The sequence below is a fragment of the Mandrillus leucophaeus genome, unplaced genomic scaffold (genome assembly GCF_000951045.1).
Source record: "Mandrillus leucophaeus isolate KB7577 unplaced genomic scaffold, Mleu.le_1.0 Scaffold57, whole genome shotgun sequence".
Classification (NCBI taxonomy): domain Eukaryota; kingdom Metazoa; phylum Chordata; class Mammalia; order Primates; family Cercopithecidae; genus Mandrillus; species Mandrillus leucophaeus.
This window is the reverse complement of record NW_012106141.1, coordinates 1,217,559-1,239,793: the sequence shown is the minus strand read 5'-3', so window position 1 is coordinate 1,239,793 and position 22,235 is coordinate 1,217,559. Positions and strand designations below refer to the sequence as shown.

At 37.9% G+C, this 22,235-nt stretch overlaps 1 protein-coding gene across 1 annotated transcript in view; it reads left to right on the top strand.

Annotated features, from left to right (window-relative positions):
• PTPRG (protein tyrosine phosphatase, receptor type, G) overlaps positions 1–22,235 on the top strand; it is a 602,014-nt gene that overhangs the window by 270,241 nt on the left and 309,538 nt on the right. The window contains exon 2 of the mRNA XM_011998353.1: positions 20,791–20,970. Coding sequence (XP_011853743.1) covers positions 20,949–20,970 — 22 coding nt within the window. The 5' untranslated portion in view covers positions 20,791–20,948. The remainder of the gene's footprint in view (positions 1–20,790; positions 20,971–22,235) is intronic.

Here is a 22,235-nt window from a genome sequence, read left to right as displayed (position 1 = left end):
ACACTGGATGCAGAGCTCAGTAAATGTAAGGCCTGGGGTAGAGGGAACCTTGAGTGAATATTTGCATCAATGAATGTATAATAGGAGTAGTATAACAAATAATTTGTGAATGAATTAATTTTTCTTGTTGGAAAGTTTTAATTAAAGACATGAAATAATAAATTTTTTGGGGTACACAGTAGTCCAGTACAGAATCGTATGATACACGTTACCCTTCTCAGCAAAAAGTATTAAAGAAGTTGGAGAAGAGGAAGTCTTCTTCAAGGGCAAGATGGTTAGTAGATGGTGAGCCAGGAGTAAAGTGAGGAGGTGAGGTGAGTCTGGGAGTTGGAACTGGCACCTTTTAGAAAGTTTTTTCCACAAATAACCTGCAGACTCGGTCACCCTCAGTCCCTGCATCTTGCATGGACCCTGGTGTGCACATCTGGTCATTGGGACTAAAACATTTGGCATCTATCAGCTGCATATGTCCAACCTGGGAAGCGAATCCCCCAGCCCGGCATCCCTCAAGACATGATAGGGGAGGGGAGATACAGGGATAATGATTTTCACCTTGGAAAGCTGCATTGGGTAGATGGTATACACCCATGTCCTTTCTCAATCACATTGGTAGAATAGATTAATTTATATGGAAGTGCAATTTAATATGAAACCAGTGAGGCTGTTTTTTAGATTAATACGTTTCAAAATGATTTTGAGATAACTGTGAGGCAGATCAATCTTCAGCCATAGATAGATTCTTATCACTCCATTTTAGCACAAATAATTGTTCATTTGACATCAGTCATAAATATTCTTAAGCAAGGTAATGAAATGCCACTTTTTTGAACCATGTGAGATATATCTTCTGATTGTGTTTCCAATGTCAACTCAAGTTAATATGATTTACCCAGAGTAGGGTACCTGGGTAGCTTTCTGGATAGCATGGAGAAACTCATGAGGAGAAGGAAAGAAGGCTTTTAATTTTTTTTGGTCATGTTCTGACTTCTGTCTATGTTTTAGTGTCAGGATACAGACCATACTAAGGAATTTTCCTTTCTTCTTTGTTTAGAAAAATCACTGTCAAAGAAATGCAGAAAACAGAGGGAAACATCTAAGGAGGGCTGAAGAAAACAGAGTTGCTTTATTTTCAAATTTGGTGTAAATGTTTGCTAGTTTTAGAAGCTAATTTAATAGCTTCATCTGCAAGTTATAAGTAGTACTTGAAAGGACAAATTTTCAATACGTGTTTTGCTTTGAGATTTTAGTTGTTAATGTGCAACACATTATCTATAAATATGCAAGGGGAAGAAACTCTCTGGGATTAGAAGGAGTTGTTTGGAATAATTAATAGTAAAGGTAGGTTAGTAGTCATGGCTTAACTGTGATTTTTTGTTTTTAAGTGGATGTTCAGAATTTATTTGAACTCTCAAAAAAATTCTAGGATCTAGATCTGCATCTTAAAGTCATATTTAATTCTTAGCTTTTTGAACTTGGTACATCTGCAATGGTAGGTTAGGAGAGAATCATCCAACAAAGGAATTTGAACCAAATGAGTTCATACATGGAAACTTACACCTGCCACTTACTCCTGACACCATCTAAAATCCTGAGTTTATGAACCAAGTGAGTTCGTATATGGAAAATTGTACCTGCCACTTATTTCTGCAACTGTCTAAAATCCTGAATTTAAGAGTGTAATATTGCTTATTTATTCCCTGTTCTGTCATGATTTCATTGATGCCTCAGTGTGGTTTGAATATTAGTGAATGGTAGTAATTTCAGCGAGCACTTCATGTCTTTTTTCTTGTTTTGTTTTGTTTTGTTTTGTTTTGTTTTGTTTTGAGACGGAATGTCGCTGTCACCCAGGCAGGAGTGCATTGGTGCAATCTCAGCCAACTGCAACCTCTGCCTCCTGGGTTCAAGTGATTCTCCTACCTCAGCCTCCTAAGTAGCTGAGATTAGAAGCACCTGTCAACCATGCCTGGCTAATTTTATTTGTATTTTTAGTAGAGATGGGGTTTCACCATGTTGACCAGGCTGGTTTCGAACTCTGAAGGGAATAGATGTAGGCCCATCATCTTGGAGGTACTTACCTGGCCTTATCTGAGTGAAGGACAATTGAAGTACTTGGTCTCATTGGGACCATATTAAGATATTCCATGAAGAAAGTCCTTTTCTCATTTTGTCGAGGCAATACTAGGAAATCACTATTTGTATGGATATTCCATATTTTTGGTTAAAGGGCAGGAATCAAATTCTATTTATGTCCATTGCTCTTACAGTGCTGGGTACCATATTTGAACTAAAACTCATTATCTTGTAACTAAAGGAAATGAGAGGTTGATGAGTAACTAGTCCATGAGCAAGTTGCTTCAAAACTGTTCCTAGAAATTTGACTACATTTTATAACAAGAGAGGAGATGTCACGTAGGTATATTTCCAGTTAAAAATTCCTCTTCAGATCATTTGGTGTGATGGAAGTGTTCTGAAATTGGATTGTAGTGATGGTCGTACAAGTCTGTAAGTTTACTAAGTCATTGAATTGTACACATAAACCGGTTGAATTTAAGCATATATAAATTATACCTCAATAGAGTTGTTTAAAACCCACTATTTTAAAGTTAAACTAGAAGGAAGAAAAAACAAAATAATAAAAATAAAGTGAAACTGCATTGTTATTTGTGTTTTTTAGAATACTTATTGACCCTTGTGTATGCAGCAGTGCGTATAATGGGCCCATCCCTGTCCTTTTAAAATTTCCCTTGGGGCAGTGAGTGAATAATAGATAATATACGAAACAAATAAATGTGTACTGTATATTACAAGGTGGACGCTACAGAGGAAAAATTAAAAAGGGGAAGAAAGCACAATGGAAGGGGTTTTACGTTTGTGTGGCAGAGTAGGTCTTATTGATAAAGTGACGTATAAGGACCTCCAGAAGGTGACTGAGTTGCCTGTTAGTCTAGGTAGGCTGAGGACAGCAGAAAAATGCTGGTCATGTTCAAGGGACAGCAGGGTGGCCTGTTTGGCTTCTGTAGAGGGATCCATGGGGAGAGAAGTAGAAGCTGTGATCTGGGAGGTAAATTGGGGGCAAAGGCCAGATGTGTAGGGCCCTGTAGATGATTTTTCAGGTCTTTGTCTTTTACTCTGAATGATGTAGGGTGCTGTTGCGGGGGTTCATGCAGGTAAGTGACATGATCTGACAAGTTTTAACAGGATCCCTGGCTGATGTGTTGATAACAGACTGAAGCGGAGGGGAGGGCGGGTCAGGGAGTCAGGTTAGGAGACAATTGCAGTAATTTCTAGGAGAGGTGATGGCAGCGTGGGCCTCTGAGTTTCAGTAGTTAGAAAGGGCAAGAATGAGTAGCTTCTGGATCTCTTTCTCCCCTCCCCTCCCCTCGTCTTTCTTTTCCTTTTCTTTTCTTTTTTTTTTGAGACACGGTCTCACTCTGTTGCCCAGGACCATGTTGCCCAGGACCATGGCTTACTGTAGCCTCGATCTCCCGGGCTCAAGTGATCCTCCCACGTAAGCCTCCTGAGTAGCTGGGACCGCTTGCATGTGCCACCATGCCCAGCTAATTTTTAATTTTTTTTTTTTTTTTTTTGTACAGACAGGGTCCTGCTCTGTTCCTCAAGCCGGTCTTAAACTTCTGGGCTCAAATGATCCTCCCACCCCAGCCTCCTAAAGTGTTGGGCTTATAGGCATGCATCTCTGTGCCTGGCCTGGGATTTTTGTGAATGTACAACCAAGAATTTGCTGTGCTATCTGGGAGGGAGTTAGGGAGAAAAATTAATGCTAATAAATGAAAACAAGCTCTCCTGCCTAGACACTCGAAAGGTCTAAATTTCCCCTTAAAAAGTAGTCCTGCAGTTGAGAACTGAGGATACAAAGAGAATGAAAGCTGATTACAGTGTGCTTCATCCTCTTTGTCCAGCATCTTCTGAAAATGGTTATTTTATATTGAAGCTTTGTCTGCATTAGCAGTTTTATCTGCAAGGAAAGGACTTCTAAATTGCTAATTAGAGCACTTGTTTTTCACAACCAGTATCCAACTGTTTTGGAAATCACTAAGCATTTTCTCTGGAATGGGAGCTCCTGAACTAAAGTATTGCAGCTAAGTTCATCAATATGGTAGATGAGAATTGACATATGCTTGCATCATTCAGGTTTGGTTCTAGAATCTAAAAGGAAAAATGTATGTCCTGTCTCCTGCTTACTGGCAAGCTGTGGATCTTAACTTCAGTTTCCTATTAATCGTATTTTTTATGCATCTTGCCAAATAGCTTTTCATTGTGTTTAAGAAAATGATTTGGGTTCGGATGTGGTGGCTCATACCTGTAATCACAACACTTTCGGAGGCTGAGGGGGCAGATCACTTGAGGTCAGGAGTTTGAGAACAGCCTGGCCAACATGGCGAAACCCCATCTCTACTAAAAATATGAAAATTAGCTGGGCATGGTGGCAGGCACCTGTAATCCCAGCTACTCGGGAGGCTGAGGCAGGGAGAATTTCTTGAACCCGGGAGGTGGAGGTTGCAGTGAGCCAAGATAGATCCACTGCACTCCAGCCTGAGTGACAGAGCGAGACTCCATTTCAAAAAAAAAAAAAAAAAAAAGATTTGTTTCTTCTTTTCAAAAACAAAAACAAAACCTCTCAGACATATAGGAGCCCACCACAAAGCTGTCAAATCATGCTTTGCTTTGCCTTTTTGATAACATACATAGACTACTGTCAGACTTTTTTTCCCCATGATATTAGTGATATTTAAACAGATAATTGAAGAACTGTGGAACCAACACCACACAGCCATAATCTAAGCCAAAGGTTTCTCTTTTCATTTCCAGTAAACAAGTGTTTACTGCAGTTACTTACTGTGATGCCTCATGACTGTCTTAGAGTGTATTGGCATTGTTTTAAACTATTTTTTAATCTTTTGATACCTTAAATAGGGCAGACTGTCTTAGTACCCAAAGCCCTATGGTTTTAATTAGTTGTACATGGAACTTTTTTTTTTTTTTATACCAGTTTTTATTTCTATCTTAATCTTGCAATGTTTATGTCATTAATCTTCTCAAATTTAGTATGTCCTCTGGAAGGCTGAGGTGGGCAGATCACCTGAGGTCAGTAGTTCAAGACCAGCCTGGGCAACATGGTGAAACCCCATCTCTACAAAAATATAAAAATCAGCCAGGCATGATGGCCGGTGCCTGTAATCCCAGCTACTCAGGAGGCTGAGGCAGGAGAATCACTTGAACCCAGAAGGTGGAGATTGCAGTGAGCCAAGATCATGCCATTGCACTCCAGCCTGGGCAACAGAGCAAGACTCCATCTTAAAAAAAATATTTTTTTAGTATGTCTTTTCTGGAACACTGTGCATTTTCATGACTGTCTTGAGGCAACAAAAGCAATTGCTTACTCACTTCATTTCCTTTTATCCACCTACTTAGCTTTGTGCCCCACCTAAAAACATATGGTTCTATTGGAAATGTTGGTACTTTTGTTAATACATTGATAATGATAACTATTTTCTTTGCAGATTATGAAGAGACAAGGTCAAAGGTCCCAGTACTAGTAGTCTGTTCTCACCAGTGCATGTCCTTAGCTGAGAGATGCTGTCCTTTGTGGAGCAGCTGAACTCAGCTTTTGGACACAGACCTGAAGTCTGAGTTGAAATTGTCCTTCAGATTTGCCTAACATCCTAACTGCCCACCAGTACCAACTATCTAAATATTGCTATAGCAAGAAGTTTAATGAGTGTCTCTGGAGCCATCTATCTGAGTTTGAATCTTGCTTTCACTACTTGCTTGATGGTGTGATCTAAATACCAAATAGCATAACCTTTCTTGGCTGCAGTTTCTTCATTCATAAAATGAGGGTAGTATTGTCCGGAGCAAATAAGGTTATCTGTGGACATTGGTCCATTGTCAGTGGCCTATAAATGTTAACTGTTAATAAAGAATAGGTACAAAGGGTTAAAAGCCATTTACTAGGGGAATGATCTTGGACAGGTTATTTAACCCTCTGACCCTCACATGCCTCATCTATAAAATGGGAATAACAGGGAAGTTTATGACCTACAGTGAATTTGAGAATTATGTGAGATGGCTCTTGGAAAGCAGTTAGCACAAATGTCTGGTAACAGCTAGTACTCTGTATCAGCCCGTAATATTGTTCTTGGCTATTTTCCTCATTCTCAAAACAGTTTCCTTGATCTCACTCTTGGAGATGCTATATGGGGCCTCAGAAATATGTTTTATTTCTAATGTGGTTCTTCACTGCAAAACTCCCAGCACTAGTCTTTGGTTTAGCATTTGAGAAACATTGTCTTCATCATCCATGACCATTGTTAGTGAGCTGCCACATCTCACCATGTAAGTCCTGAAAGGAAACTGTGTTTCACTTAAAAATGGAATTCTAGATATTTTTCTGAAGGATACTTTTTTTTTTTTTTTTTTATGGTGGCCACTTTGTTTGCTGTCAATGTAAACATATCCCTTCTGTAACTCTCACAGTTGCATGTGTTTCTCCTCCATCAATGATCTATTTGGCCCCTAAAATTACAATAATTCGTATGGTCTGTAAAGATTTTAATCAAACATTTTATGTTGATCACATATTTAGACACAATGAAAAACAAAGCCGGCCATTTTTCTATTTTCACTGATTTGCTCTTTTATATATATATTCTCCTTGTATACCCCTATTTATTTGATGCAATTTTATTTACCAAATGCCTCCGCTGTCATATGTTGAGTCACAAAGGTGAAGTTCTATGTCTTACCCTTGAAGAACCATGTTCTAATATTCCCCAAGGGAGGTCCCTTGTTACCCACTGTTGAGGAACCCTGCGGTGTGCTGGAAAGCATTACTACATTTTCAAGTGCAACCGACATGGATGCATTTCAGCAAGATCCTTGACAGAATATCTCTTGATGTTCTCAGAGCTGACCTGGAGAAATGAAGATTCATAATAGATTGAAAAACCCTTCCCAGGGAATTCTAGATAATGCACTACTGTAATAATGGAGAGTTCTATCTTTAGCCCTGGCCTTTTGAGCATTTTTATCAAACAGCTTGACAAAGGAGATGGATTTATTAAATTTGTGAGTGTTGCCAGGAGGCGTAGGTCAGAAACTGGATGACAGTCAGGATCTCCCTGGTTCCCAGGAGGTCAGACTGATGGGTGAAATTTAAATATAATGCAGTAGAGAAGCAACAGGTAGTGCAGTGTAATGGAAGAGTTGTATAAACTTGGGTCTAAATCACAGCATCAGCTTAATTATTTTCTTGTACTAATGGGTATATTAGCAACTTACAGTGTTCTCATATGCGGTTAACATAAAATACAGTATTGACTTCCTTCTTAATAATAAATTGTCTCATTTTTAGTTTCAAATAAATTATTTGTTTTAATATGGATCTGATATAACATCACATGGAAAAGACTGTAGGGTCTTTTAAAAAAATTTTTTTTGAGAGGGAGTCTGGCTATCTCACCCAGGCTGGAGTCCAATGGCGCGATCTCAGCTGACAGCAACCTCTGCCTCCTGGGTTCAAGCAGTTCTGCCTGCCTCAGCCTCCCGAGTAGCTGGGTTTACAGGCTCCCCACCATCATGCCCAGCTAATTTTTGTATTTTTATATAGACGGAGCTTCAACCTGTTGGCCAGGCAGATCTTCAACTCCTGACCTCGGATGATCTGCCTGCCTCCGCCTCCCAAAGTGCTGCAATTACATGTGTGAGCCACGGCGCATGGCTTGTAGGGATCTTTTTCTCCTACATAATGCCATAATGCGTTGTTTCTCAACCTTGTTGATTATTGCCTGTCCCCCAGGAGTCTTTTCAGACGTTTTCCCTTTAATCACCCCCTAGTCCCTGAGATTTTAATACCACAGAGAGATTGTGTATCTGATTATGTGCTCTATGTATATTTGTGCCTTGAAGGTAAAAAGAGTAAGATATTTCTGCCCTCCCCCACCCCCCAAACTCCAAGAACAAACTTTTACTTCACGGGGGCAAGACCACCCTACTAGAGGTAGTGTCACCCCCGTTGAGAATGCATGCTATGATGTGATAAGACCTCAGGGGTTTCAGAGTTCATCGAGAATGTTCTAAGATCAAGGTCTCATGAGTTGGTGTGTCTAATTTTTTTAACATGTTTTTGGTTAATTATAGAAGTACTACATGTTTATCCAAAATAAGTATCTCCCTGGATTACGCATGTATGTTTTGACTTCCATTCCAGAAGTCATCATCATTAATGGTTTAGGAAGTTTCCTCTTAATTTTTGTGTACATACCATCGCTGGTTTTGATTTGTATTTATTTTTTCTTTACATGATGTGATGTATTTCTGTAATAATAGTTCTGCAACTAGCTTTTGTTTCACGGAATGGCATCAGTTACTTCTACCTCCATTTGGAATTTCTATGGTTTGTTAAAAATTTAACTTTTAAATTGGTAAGATATTTATATGATTCAGTGTTCAAAGGGCATAAAATAATAAGTAGTAAAAAATTGCTCCTATTTCCTCTTCCTCTGTTAGTGTTATAGTGTCTTAAATATGTTTACAGAGATACTGTATGGATGTAAAAATGAATCTATACGGCCACTTTATTTCTCATATTGGAAACACAAATGGTGTAACATAATGCATGTTGGGTTTTTAAATTAAAAAATGTAACTTGGAGGTCTTCTTATTTGAGTTTAAAGAGGTTTATTTTTTCCCCCAACAAATTCCAGACTATTTCATTGTATTGATTTGCCATAGTTTAGTTAACTAGCCCTTGAGTGATGGATGTTTATTTTGTTTCCAGTGTTGGATATTACTAGCAGTGCTGCCATGAGTAACCTTGTAAAAATGCAAAGTGTGTCTGTAGGATTAGTGCTCGGTTCAAAGCAGTGCACATTTATAATTTTAATAGTGATTGCCAAATTTTCTTCCATAAGAATTATATCACTTTCTCAGTAGTGATAAAACAAAACGTTGATTTGAATAAATCCTTGCTAACTGTGTGTAATCAAAAGTCTTGAATGTTTGCAAAGTTAGTAGGTGAAATCTCACCTATAGAGTTTTTGTTTGTGTTTCCCATTATTTTTGAGGAGCAGCACCCTCTACAGTAAGGAGCCATTTGTATTTCCTTTTATTTATTTATTTATTTATTTTTGTGGGGACGGAATCTCGCTCTGTCGTCCAGGCTGGAGTCCAGAAGTGTGATCTAGGCTCATTTGCAGCAAGTAATTCTCATGCCTCACAGCCTGAGTAGCTGGGATTACAGGCACCTGCCACCACATTTAACTAATTTTTGTATTTTTAGTAGAGAGGAGGTTTTGCCGTGTTGGCTAGGCTGTTCTCAAACTCCTGACCTCAAGTGATCCACCCGCCTCGGCCTCCCGAAGTGCTGGGATTACAAAGTGTAAGCCACCACACCTGGCTGACATTTAGAGCTGACTGATTTCTAGAATCTTTGTGTGCTAGAGAACTTTTCTTTTTGCAGTGTGGATTGCAAATGTGTTTTGCTGATCATTTGTTTTTTGATGTTTTTTACCATAGTTCTTCCAATGGAGAACATTAAGTATTCTTTATTGTATTTGATTTTATCAGTCTTTTTTGACTTCTAGTTAATATGTAGAAATGCTTTCCCTACTCTAATTCTTCCCACAACTGCTTCTTATACATTTATATATTTATTTTAAACATTTAAATCTTGGATTCATTTGAGGTTTGTCCTAGAGTAAGGTCATCTACTTTTGGACCGTTGCATAGTATTATGTAATAAAATATTTGAGTTTGTTTACCAAGTTTCTAGTGGTGGATATTTGCATTATTTCCAGTTATTTCATATTGTAAACATTGCTGAAATTTAATTTGCTTTCTTGTAAACATATGTATTAAGTTACTGGTACATAAGGTATGCAGATGTACATATTACCTATATGCTGTATTTCTGCCAGGGAAGCAATATTTTGTGATTGAGAGCCAAGGTTAACAAACAGTTTCTGTAAGGGCAGATAATAAATATTTTAGACCTTGCTGTCTCTTTTAAAACTACTCAAATCTGCTCATTAGACAATATATGAACGAATGGATACGGCCAAGTTCCAATAAAACTGTTTATAAAAACAGGTAGTGGGCTGGATTTGACTCACCAGCCGTAGTTTGCAAACGCCTGTTTTGAAGCATGGTTTAGTCCCATAGATCTGGATTTGACTGTTTGATCTTACACATACTACACGAGGGCAAGTTTTCTAGCTTCTGAGCCTCAGTTTCATTATCTGTAAAATGGGGACGCTAGGGCATATTTAACACAAATTGTTGAAAGGATCAAAGAAGATAAAATGTAGAAAGTTTTCATTACAATGAATGTCGTGAATATTCTCCAAATGGATGATGAATTGTTGATGTTAGTCATTTGATAGCAGAGGTGGGACTTGGTTTTTAAACATAAAACATAAAAACTCAGCTATCAAGATAATTTAGATTTTGATGCAATATGGTTGATTATTGATTTTTCCTTTTGGGTCAGAGTCCATTAGTCTTTGCACAGCACTGTTACTGATAATATCTTTCTTTGTCTGCTCATCATAGATTTTTTGAGCTCATTTCAAATTTTATGACACTATTGAAATATTATTTATTTTGATAACTGAGTTTTTGGTGAGTGCCTTGTTTGCCTTACGCTAGTCCTATCCCTATTGGACAGATATGAAGATAGACAAGTCTCTGACGTCATGGAGCTTATTTTCTCATCAACCTTGTACTGGGAAGAGAAATTAACAAAGCTAACGAAATAGAGAGTGGCTAGGGGTGCTATTTTAGATAATTAGGTCAGAAGGCCTCTCTGATTAGGTGATTTTTATGACTATTATTTCTGCTAAAATCCCTCTAGTTTTTTTCCTAGGTCCCATTTACTGGAAGTTACTTACACTACGAATTTATTGAAATAGAGAGAAGTACAAATTAAAGTCAACTATTCACAGTGTGACAGCGGGACACAGAATTCATCATGTTGTTTTGGCTTTATCTCATAAATATGGTGTTTTATGTCTAGGCATTTCCCCAGATAGCATTTAATAGTTAATATATTTTGGAGGAAACATTCCTCCTTTTATGGTTGTCACAGGAAGTGAGTTAGTCATCCTGTCTGCACCCTCTGAAGCATTTCCTAGTCCCACATCCCATCCACACCAGGCCCCTGTGCTGTTGAGTGAGTGCCTTGTAAAACCGTTTTTAATTTCTTTTATCCTCTCAGTCTTTATGTCAGTGGGTTAGTATACAGACCCTCGGCCCTCCTAAACAGCAGACTCCCAAATTCTGTCTCTGAGAATTTTTCCCTTTTCCTACTTGTGATTGAAATTTCTCGTGAGCTTGAGCATCTTTTTTAATTTTAAACAAAATCTTATGGAGCATGATACTGAGTAATGGCGTGAAAAGCCCTTCCATACAGCGACAGGAAATCTTGGCCATTTTTAAACCAGACCTTAACTGGCAGTTTTGTTTTGCTCTCTGGGTTGCATCTATGACTTTTCAGAATAAGGCATGCTCACCTCAGCAAGTCTTTCCCACATGATAACTTGAGTGGTGGCATGTCTCCGAGGCAGAACACTTCGGCAAGCGGCAACTATTCCCATTAAGTGCTTCATGGATTCTTATCCCATGACCACTGTGTTAACAGAGTAAAAATTTACAGCAATGGACTTCAGAGCTTGTTTCTTCTTCTTTTGTCTAAATGAGATCTTTAAAACCTTAGCCAAGTTCATCCTTCTCTTATAGGGAAAGAAGATAGGAAGAAATAGGGAGAAGGAGGAGGGAATTTAGGGTTGTTATTTTTATATATTCCATCCAAAATGCATTCCTGATTTTTATCTTTATAATTTGACATTTTCGTCTTAGTGAAAACATTGAATAATTTAAGTGTTGGTCTTCTTAAACCAGCATTTTGATTATATCCTATATTTATTAGTTACAAATAGCAGAAAGCGTACTCAGATGGGTTAAAATACAAAGGCAGTTAAAACTGAAAAGTCTAGAGATAAAATTTAAATTTCAGACATGGTTTGGTCAGATCTTCCTCTCTATTTTTCCCCCTTTCTCTTGTTACTGTCTTTTTACTTTTCAGCTCTGGCCTTCAGCTGCTTGCCTCCTGATTGCAGGTCATTCTGCTCCCTTCCTTCTTCATTCACTTTCAAGGAAGGAGGGCCTTTTCTCCCCTACAGACACTTAACAAAATTTTGGGCCTTGCCTTGTGAGTAGTACCAACCTAAACCAGTCCCTCTGTGTTAGTCCGTTCTCATGCTGCTGTGAAGAAATGCTTGAGACTGGGTAATTTATAAAGAAAAGAGGTTCAACTGACTCATAGTTCCACGTGGCTGGGGAGGCCTCGGGAAACTTACAGTCATGGCAGAAGGCATCTCTTCACTGGGCGGCAGGACAGAGAATGAGTGCCCAGAAAAGGGGGAAACCTCTTAGAAAACCCTCAGATCTCATGAGAACTCACTGAGTATCACTGGAACAGGGTGGGGGAAACTGCCCATGTGACTCACTTTTCTCCAGCCGGTTGCTTCCATGACACATGGGGATTACGGGAACTACAATTCATGGGGACATAGCCAAACCATATCACCTTCTGAAGTGAGACATCTTCCAGGCACTAATTGGCTTAGGCCTGGGTTAACACCCTTTCCTGATTCAGTCTCCTGTCAAGGAGGATGAGATGCCACTAATTGCCATATAGTAGTCAGGTGCTATTTCTGAAGCTGGGTCAGGGTCATGCCATTTAGATATTAGTATTTGGATGTGTGTTCCTAGAGGAAAGTATGGATAATCGTGTTTAGTGAGTACTTGGTATGTGCCAAGTACTGTTGGATGTGCTCTTAGTGTAAATCATTTATTAAACCCTTATCACATCCTTGCGGTTACTTTTAGTAAGGTACTTGGTGGGGTTTGGAGGTCGGCTGGACTATCAACAAATACTTGGTGTCTATTTGATTCTTCCAGGTGTTGCAGGATGTGCTCTGATTGAATTTAGAACTCTTAAGGGGCTTTAGAGGTGATCTAATGTAACCCTGTAATTTACATGTAACAAAATCGAATTTTTATAAAGCATCACCACTGCCATATTCGTGTCCACTCTCCTGAGGTGAAACTAGAATGGAAAGAGCAAATATGTGACATGACTGTCCCCCTTGAAAGATATTGCTCATTAATCTTGTCTTTATGAGTAACTAATCATACAATTTGTGAGTTATTTGGAGCCAACATGCAAGGTAAAGCTTACTTGTTATCCTTGAACTAAACTCAAGTTGACAGTCACTTTGCCCGGTGCTCTTTGTACTCTGCCGTGTGACCTTTTGAATCCTTGGATGATTGTTTCCATTATGTCTTGATGGAAAGTCAGGATTCTAAAAGAACATATTAGTGTCAAAATGTTGACTGTTTGAGGATGTACCTAACTTTAAGGTTGAAAACTTCAGGTCTGGAACCAACTCATCTCCATTTTATAAACACTTAAGATGTTTGGCATTGGCCAGTAAGAATTGTGGTAACTTTGTTAGTATCTCAGATACTTGTTGAAACCAGTTCCGTGTTGTATCTACGAGAAGCAGGAATAAAGTTGGTACAACTTGAAGTCAGATTAGTTAGGTTTTGGGTGAATAAATGATCCCAATTATTGGTAGAAATTTTTATTGAATGTTTGGATGTGGGGTAGATTCAACTTGAAAGATATAACTTTTAAACCCCAGATACACCTAAGCATGCATAGGTCAAAGACTTTTAAGTCTTTGAAGGACCTTCAGAATCTTGCAGTGTGTGGATGGCATGCATGTTTGTGGTTTGTACCCTAATAATGTCATATTATGCACCCATGCAGGCGTCACTAAATCAGTCAACTCCTTTTAAGCCTTTACTCAGCCTAGAGGTCTGTGGCTCAGAACTAAAAGGTAGCCATTATCGCCATCTTTACGCTTTTTAATACCCTCCTTTTCCAGAACAGTAAAATAGGCTCCAGAGAAGCTTTTCCCATCGGGATTAGAGTCTGGGACCTCCAGTTTAGGCTTTGGTGCTGAATGAAATTTTGCCTGAAATAGTTTTAACATCCAGTCCTGAAATAGACACCCTGGGAAATTAGACAGATAATGGTATTAAAAAATGAACAAAGTAGTTTCTATTTCTGATGTTATTGTCTGCTATTACTTCTGTTATTATGGTTAGTTGTTGATAGTTTTCTTAAAGCACACCTTGATATGAAATGGAGCACTGCAGTTTTTACACCTAAAATTTAAAACCATGTGTTTCATTGTCTGCAAAGTAACTTTATATTTTCTTAACTGGCTTAAAATTTAGAATATTTCTATCAACAAAGTTGAACAGCTTTATAACTGAGTATGAATAAAGTAAAAATAGTGGCAAGCAGCAATATGCATGCCTTTTAAGACTTTTTCCATTTTTCATGTACACACAATAAATGCACAAGAAGTAATTAAGCTACCAGTACTGGAGAATGCAAAAGAATAGTAAGAAGAATCCCATAAAGATTTTAATTAAAACATGGAATAATTTAAACATGTGTATTAGATTTGGGATAAAAAGCATTAATTATAATAGTAGGTAATAAATGATACACATAATTTTTTATTGTTGCTGTTGGTTAAAAGTAGACAACAAGATGCAGAGTAATAATCCCGGATTCAGGTAATATTTTTAATAGAAGTTTATTGAGGGAGGCATTAATAAGCATATTTGACTGGAAACAGCACATACATGTATATTAGTTTTGTTTTTAATTAGATTTAGACAGAGTTCATTATTTTTAATGGCTTTTCATTAGTGAATAGAAACCATTATTTGGATCTATTATGGTAAAATAAATTCAAGGTACATGCTTATTTTCAGCAAAGAACCTCTTATGTATTTAAAGAAACCACTGTTTGGAACATGAATCATAGATAGGTATGTGAAATTCCTTGCTTTTAGACAAAAGTATGATTTCTATGCTCATACAACTTTTATCTTAGGTCAGTTATTAACAGAGAACTATACTGAAGTGAGACAGTTTGCTTAAATTGTAGAAAATTCTTGTTGCTGACCAGTTTTATTTGTCCTTATTTGAACTTTTCAAGGAGTATGGCTGGGGGTGATGGTAGGGCCACATTAAGGTGTTTCTCTCAGATTTTTATTTGATATTTGTTTGAATAGAATTAACTAGCACTGATTTAAAATTTGTATGTGTCAACCAAGTCCTTTGGGCTAAATCTGCCTTAAAGAAACTGTGCATGAAGTGAGGTCTCAGACTCAAGCCCAGATTTACAGTATTTGTCATTATTTTCACGTGAGGAGTTCTGTCTGCCTTAAACAGGCCAGTTGGAATGAATCTCCAGTCGTGTGATTTATTCTCCCTACTGTAGAAGTATGTCTTCCTGATGCTAGTCTAATAAATTATAACATCTCAAAGTGAGAAACATACAGTGACTTGTGAGTGGCACAGTAAGGAGGTAGAAGTGGGTTATTTTATTGCACAAATGAGCTATAGATTAAGCTAATGATGTTTTTCTTAATGACAGCTTTAAAAACTGAATTTCTCCAACTTTATATAAGGTTTCTGTATAAGCTTAAGTAATATCGCCCATGAACTTGATTATTTTCTTTTCCCTAGTCTCGTTTCCTTCGTCTTTTGTGTGTGCAGGATCCCTTTATCCAAAAAGGATGTGATAATCATCCCAGAATTACCCGTAAATCAGTGCCCATCTCCCTCATATATCATGCCACAGACATGGCCTAAATGCATACTAGTAGATCCAGTAAAACCTGTATAGTAAAATTTAACTCATTTAGCACAACTTACATTTTACTTGTCTTCTATGCAGTTTCCTCCATAATTTCTTCATTTCTTTGGCAGAGTAGCCACAAAAGAATGACCTTTTCACAAGGACCTACTAGGAACCCAACATGGGTGTGTTTACTATTAACTGAACGCCAAACTTTACTCAGAGCTCATGAGTTTTTCCATTTATTTTTGTTTTTGATTCCACCATTCAATCTAGAACACCACGCTCTATTTATTGTCTGTGTCTCCTTAATCTTCTCTGGTCTCTGACAGCGTTTTAGTCTTTCTCATGACCTTGACAGTTTTGAGGAGTGTTTGTCAGTTATATAGAATGTTCCCAATTTTGGGTTTGTCTGATATATTCCCCATCATTATACAAGGGTTTGAATTTTTGGAAAAGATACCACAGAGGTTGCCTTTCTTACCACTTCCTGTCAGACGTCCAAGGTAACCATGTGGTCTCAATGGGGATGTTAACCTACATCGCTTGACTGAGTTGATGTTTGCTAGGCTTCTCCACTGAGAACTTACTACATCTAGCCAAAGATGGGATTAAGCTCTCCTTCCAAGAGGGGCAAACTCTACTTTTGACTGTTGGCCTCTGCCCAAATGGAAAATGCCTATAAGATGACCACAGGCTAGTAAACTTCTCTGCACTGCAGGAAATGACTTCACTCAAGCGTCATAAGTTCTCTCCTGGGGAAGTGGAGCCCCTCCTCTCCCTTTGCATGCCGTGAAATGCTTGCACCCACCTTCCTTAGCTACATGTCTGTTCCATCCATTGCCTAATCAGTTTCTTGACAGTCTGCTGTACATTTACAAGCCAGTAATAAAGGCAGTAATTATTGCAGGCAGCACTTACTGAACTTTTAGTGTTTGATAATGCTCTAAACACATGGATTATCTAATATAATCCTTTCAGCCACCCTTTGGTGTCTGGGCACCTCATTGTACAGAGGAGTGGCTGTGAGCCACAGGCAGCTTAAACTGTCCAAGGGAACTGGGGCAGCCCTGCTCCTTAGTTCCCGTTTCTCAGCACGGTGTCTAGGACTGAGCAAGTGTTGATTCTGTATTTAAATTGATACAGTGATGGATTGATCATTAAGACTCAATTTCCTATTTGATTGACCTTCTTTGATTACAGAGGTCTGTTAAAGCATAGAAAAAATAAGAGCGGTTTTAAAAATGATGATGCTTCACAGAAGGCGTCGAAAGCAAGAGTGGCACACTCTTGCTTTCGAAAGTGCACCCTTTCTTTAAAAAGCCATAGTCACCTTTGCTGGGCTTGTTAAATGTGAACATGGATTCTTTCATAGACATTGCATATTTGCAGCTTATTTTACCTTGTAACAGTTCAAACTAATTTAATATATTATTGAAGAACAAAAGTAGTATTTACTCCTGAAGTTGACATCCTGACTCTGGAGACCAAGGGAGTGAGGAATACTTAGCAAGAAGTCAGTAGATAGATGTGTAAACTAAAACTAAAATAATGTGGAGAAAACATAGCAGTGTCATTAGGAAGTAGAACTCTGCCACTCTTTAATCTCTTCTTTCAGTTCTTTTATTTGTACCTAAAATTCGTTTTAAGGGCTTACTATATGTGAGCCCCTGTGATAGGCATTGGAATGAAGTTGTACAAGATATAGAAGGAACCAGTTCTCAAAGTTTACCACTAGTGGGGAAGACAGACATGTAGGTATAAATGGTACATTATACAATAGTGATAATGGGGTCCAAAGGAAACCAAGAACCCCCCCGTGTGTCCCTCACAAAGGGACATTTACCCTGAGATCAAACTTTCAGCCAGGGGTTTCAGGTGTGTTTATTGAATTCATTAAAAAGAATATATTTATCATCCCATGTTGAATGAGAAACACTATTACATTCCCTTGGAACTTAGAGGTTGGCAGTATGTCTCAATCAAAATCTCATTCCTTTAAGACTTTCAGCAGGTGAACAAGAAGTTACTTTTGGCAACTCAGACTGCCCTGTGGTTTTTACCCCTGCCCTTACCTCTCCCCTTTTAAGAACACAGACTTGTGTACTAGATTGACGTGTTGGAGTTGGTGAGCCGTTCAGAAGGGTCTTGCTGCCAAAATGCAGATGTCTTGTTACTTCTAAAAAAGAGTCAGTAAGAGGAAACTAAAGTGCAAGTGACTCTTACTATTATAGATGGGTAATATCATGTCTGAGAGAGGAAGGCTTCTTCTCAAGTGTTCATCTCTTCCCAAATAGCTTTAAGTTAACCATAGTTTTTATCTAGTATTTTTTTTTACATAAAAGCATTTATTCAAATTTGTGAAAAACAAAACGTTCAATACTCTGAGTCTTGTGGAGCTGCAAACGATTAATGGTATAATTCTCAGTCTTTTATAAAGAGTCTTAACACCAAAGAGATTAATACAGTGTGGAATGGCAATGGTGCTTCGATGTGAGAATAGATAATCAATACCTGCAAGCTTAGAAAAAGTGTTCTATTTCCTCTACTAATGACATAGGGGTTTTTGCAAGGCAAGGGTGTCTGAAGCATGAAGTACTCCAAAGAAGAATTAATTTGAAATCTGAAGTGGAAGATCAGTTTCAATTAAAATTGCACTTGAACGTATATTGGGTGGAAGTGTGAAAGCAAGCATGTAGTCGGCTTAAATCTTCAGATTGTTACCAGTGAATAAATGAATCCCACTGGTATGAACCCTGATTATATTTTTATAGAGTGATAAATTATATTTTACCCATGTCTGGAAGGTTATGAGAAATAATATGAATGGCAAGTACTTTTCTGACATTGCAGAGTATTTTTTACATTGTTAGTAGTAGGAGGATAATTATCAGGTGTCTGTTTTTCCAAATGATGGCTTGCATCTATTATTTGAATCATAGGTATTTGGATTTATTTTACTGTGTCCTGTATCATTTTTCCTTGTTGAGTGTAATTTTATTGTAAGTTTTTAGAAGGCATGCATACATACACATACGATATTATGATATTAAAACATTAGTTTCCATAATTTGGATTTATAAGCTCAGTTGTGGCTAAGTAAAATTCCTATTTTGGTCAGCCATCTGATAAATCAACCATCACTTTATTTGGTTTTTCAATGAATTCTTTTGGCATCTGGAAGAAAATTTAAGCTGTAGACAGGATGATTGGAGCCCTTCCTTATGTCTCCTTCCCCTCTTTTTTTTTGTTTTTTTTCTTCAAATATACAGATGCGAGATGAAAATAAAGTTTGGCCAAAATAAAAGTTGGCTAAATATATGGCAAATGCATACTATCCCTTTGTGACTCATCACAGACATAGGGAATTCGACAAAGAGGTAAAAAAAAAAAGACATAAGTGAAAAGTCTATGACAATTTAGTTGGAATCATGCAGTGAAGAGAATGGTGATGTTAACTTTTTCCAGATAGTAGCGTGACACTTACAAATGACTTAAGAGTATCCCCGAGTTTGCTAGACCTTTGCCAATCAGCGAACATGTTCATTCGGATAGTCTGTTTTTATCTTACTCTTTGGGATGAGGATTAGGGAGAATGACTTAAGCTTTAGAGTGAGGCTGAGGTATTTTCCAGATAGCAAAAATATGCGTCATTTTTAAGGAGCTGTATCCATTGCTCTTGCATGCTCTTTCCATGACGGAAAATACTTTCTGTGATTGTCCCATTTTTCTTGTACCCTTGTTTATATCTACTGTGAGCTGTTACCAGTTTTCGGGGAATGGGGAAAGCCGTGGCAAATGATTGGGTAGTGGCAGGATGGTCACTCATGTGGGCTCTTATTTAGTGGTAGGGAGATTTACCTACACTACTAAACTAACAAGTTGGACTTACCTACTAATAAACTAAATAAGATTTCTTTGTGTCTTCCATTGTACGAGGCTAGGTATACAGGAGGCATAAAAATTCCCACCCATCAGCTAGTATTTCTGTATATGAATGTGTATACACTAAGTGTGTATATACACATTAAGCTTTCTGATTGGGAAGCCTGTGTTTTACCTGCTAAAAATTGTAAAGTTTATTCTTATCTAATTATCAATAAAGGATTCAATCTTAATCTTTCCAGCAAAAGTTGTTTCAGCAGGCTACGCCCGCTATGTTGTGTCAACAAGGTTAAAAGTAGGATGCGGAAAAGTCTTAAGAGCACGTAGTCAATGTAATAGAAACTGCTCCCATAAAATTTCATGTCCAAATAAGGCAAGGAGGCAAATGCAGTGTGTTTTCTGTGTTTATGCCTGATTGGTACCTATTAGAATTAGAATTATGCTTTATTGTTGTGCTTTCTTCCTTTATTTCTGTGGCATATGTCCCCCCAAAGTCTTTATTTATATGAGTGCAGAGTCCAATCTGAAGGTAACTTTATGACTGCATTTTCTATGAGAGAGAAGGATCGAAAAGGAGAGATGAGCGCCTTAACACTCAAGTGTACAAATGAAGGCCAAACTGAAAAATCTTTCACAATTAGCCAAAGGAAAAACCTGCCTTTATTGCCCCCGTCATTTGTAATGCCTCTCATCTAGTTTTCTGTTGCTTTTATTTTTTTTCCTCTTTCATGTTTGCAAACTTTCATGGGCTAAGAAGATAGTTGTATTTAGGATGTTGCTCACGATAGCAAAACATGCTAACTTAATCAAGGTGCTTTTTTTTGGTGAATAAATGCTCTGCTTATTTTAGGAAATATTTAAAAATTTTCAGAAATATGAACAACCCTGACAGCCCTTCTACACAACTCTCTTAACCTGGTTAAAGGTAAAGTTAGCAAATGTTTGATTGTAAATCAAGAAGCAAAACTAACTCAGGTAACATCTTTCCTGAAATCTTCTTGCCACATCAGGCAAATGGCTTCGATTCATAGTTTTCAGTACATTCACCTCTTTGGATTAGGGACATGTTGAGAGATGCAGTGCTCAGCTTCCTAATATTTATTCATTTCATCCCTGACCCTTGAACCGTGAGGATTGAAGTGTTGTCTTCTTTCAACAGGTGCCTATGGTCCTGAGCACTGGGTCACATCTAGTGTCAGCTGTGGGGGCCATCACCAGTCTCCTGTTGACATTTTAGACCAGCATGCGCGTGTCGGGGAAGAATACCAGGAACTGCAGCTCGATGGCTTCGACAATGAGTCTTCTAACAAAACCTGGATGAAAAACACAGGGAAAACAGGTAGACAATGTCGTCTTTATTTGTCCACAGAGCAACAGGAACTATTTTTGGATGCCTCTGGTGTTTACCTTAACCATGACTTGCTCCTTGAATAGTGTACATTGCTGTAGGGAGCCTAAATCAGTCCTTAGTTTCAGAACGAGCTGTGTGACTGGATACATCACTTTGTGGCTAATCACCCTGTCACTTCATTTTTTTGAAAAATATAAACTGTAGATAATAACATATTATACATCTAGACCTAGTGTTGTAGTGATTAAATGAGTTAACAGATGTAAGGTATGTAGAAGGACTTTCAGAAAGCTACCCAGTCTGGTAGCCACTAGCCACATATGGCTATTTCCATTTAAGTTTTAATTAAAAATTGAATAATATTAAAACAGTCCCTCAGTTGTACTAGGTACATTTCCAGTGTTTATCAGCCACATACGGCTAGTAACTACCCTCTTGGGCAGCTCAGACAGAGGACATTCTATCATTGCAGAAAGTTCTGTCAGGTAACATGGTGCCAAATATGCAAATGAAATCAGAATTCTTATCTTTCTTGAGATTTGGTTTATTAATATTTTTTATTACTTCCGAGTACAGACGAACTGTCTCATCCCTTTGTGTATCAGACCAGCAATTCGATTCTTCCACTTGTCATTTTGGGATTTGTGAATATGCAGCATCGTCTTTTTACCATTGCTAATGCGAAGAGCTACCTCCCTCTCAATTACTGTTGTGCAAATATCAGTTTATAGATTGTCCTTATAAGTACCAGAGAATGCTTTGCTGTGCTTCGCTGTATGATCTGAAAATAAGCTCTGGGATATTATACTACATCTCTGCTTAGTGCTACCTGGGGTTCTGTTGATGCCTAAAGATATTTTTCACTCTTATTACTTAACTACTTATAACTTTGGCCCATTAAAACAAGTTTTTTTCTCTCTTTCTCTTTTTAAAGTGAACCCTTTGTAACCAAGGATGTCACTGCGCACCACTGTTAGTAATCCCTTTCAGGAACCTTGGCTGCCAGAGCCCTCATGCTGGGCTAAAATGACTTCACTCCTAGCCCTTTGGTCCTATTCATGTTGTAGGTCACAAAGTTGCCTTTTTTTTTCTTTCTTTTTTTTTTTTTTAAATAACCTAACTGGCTAAATGGGGAGCTTTAGGGATCACCAGAAAAAAAACTGGTGATCCAATAGTGTTATTTGTACGTATTTTTTTTTCTTTTTCTTTCTTTCTTTCTTTCTTTCTTTTTTTTTTTTTTTTTTTTTTTTTTT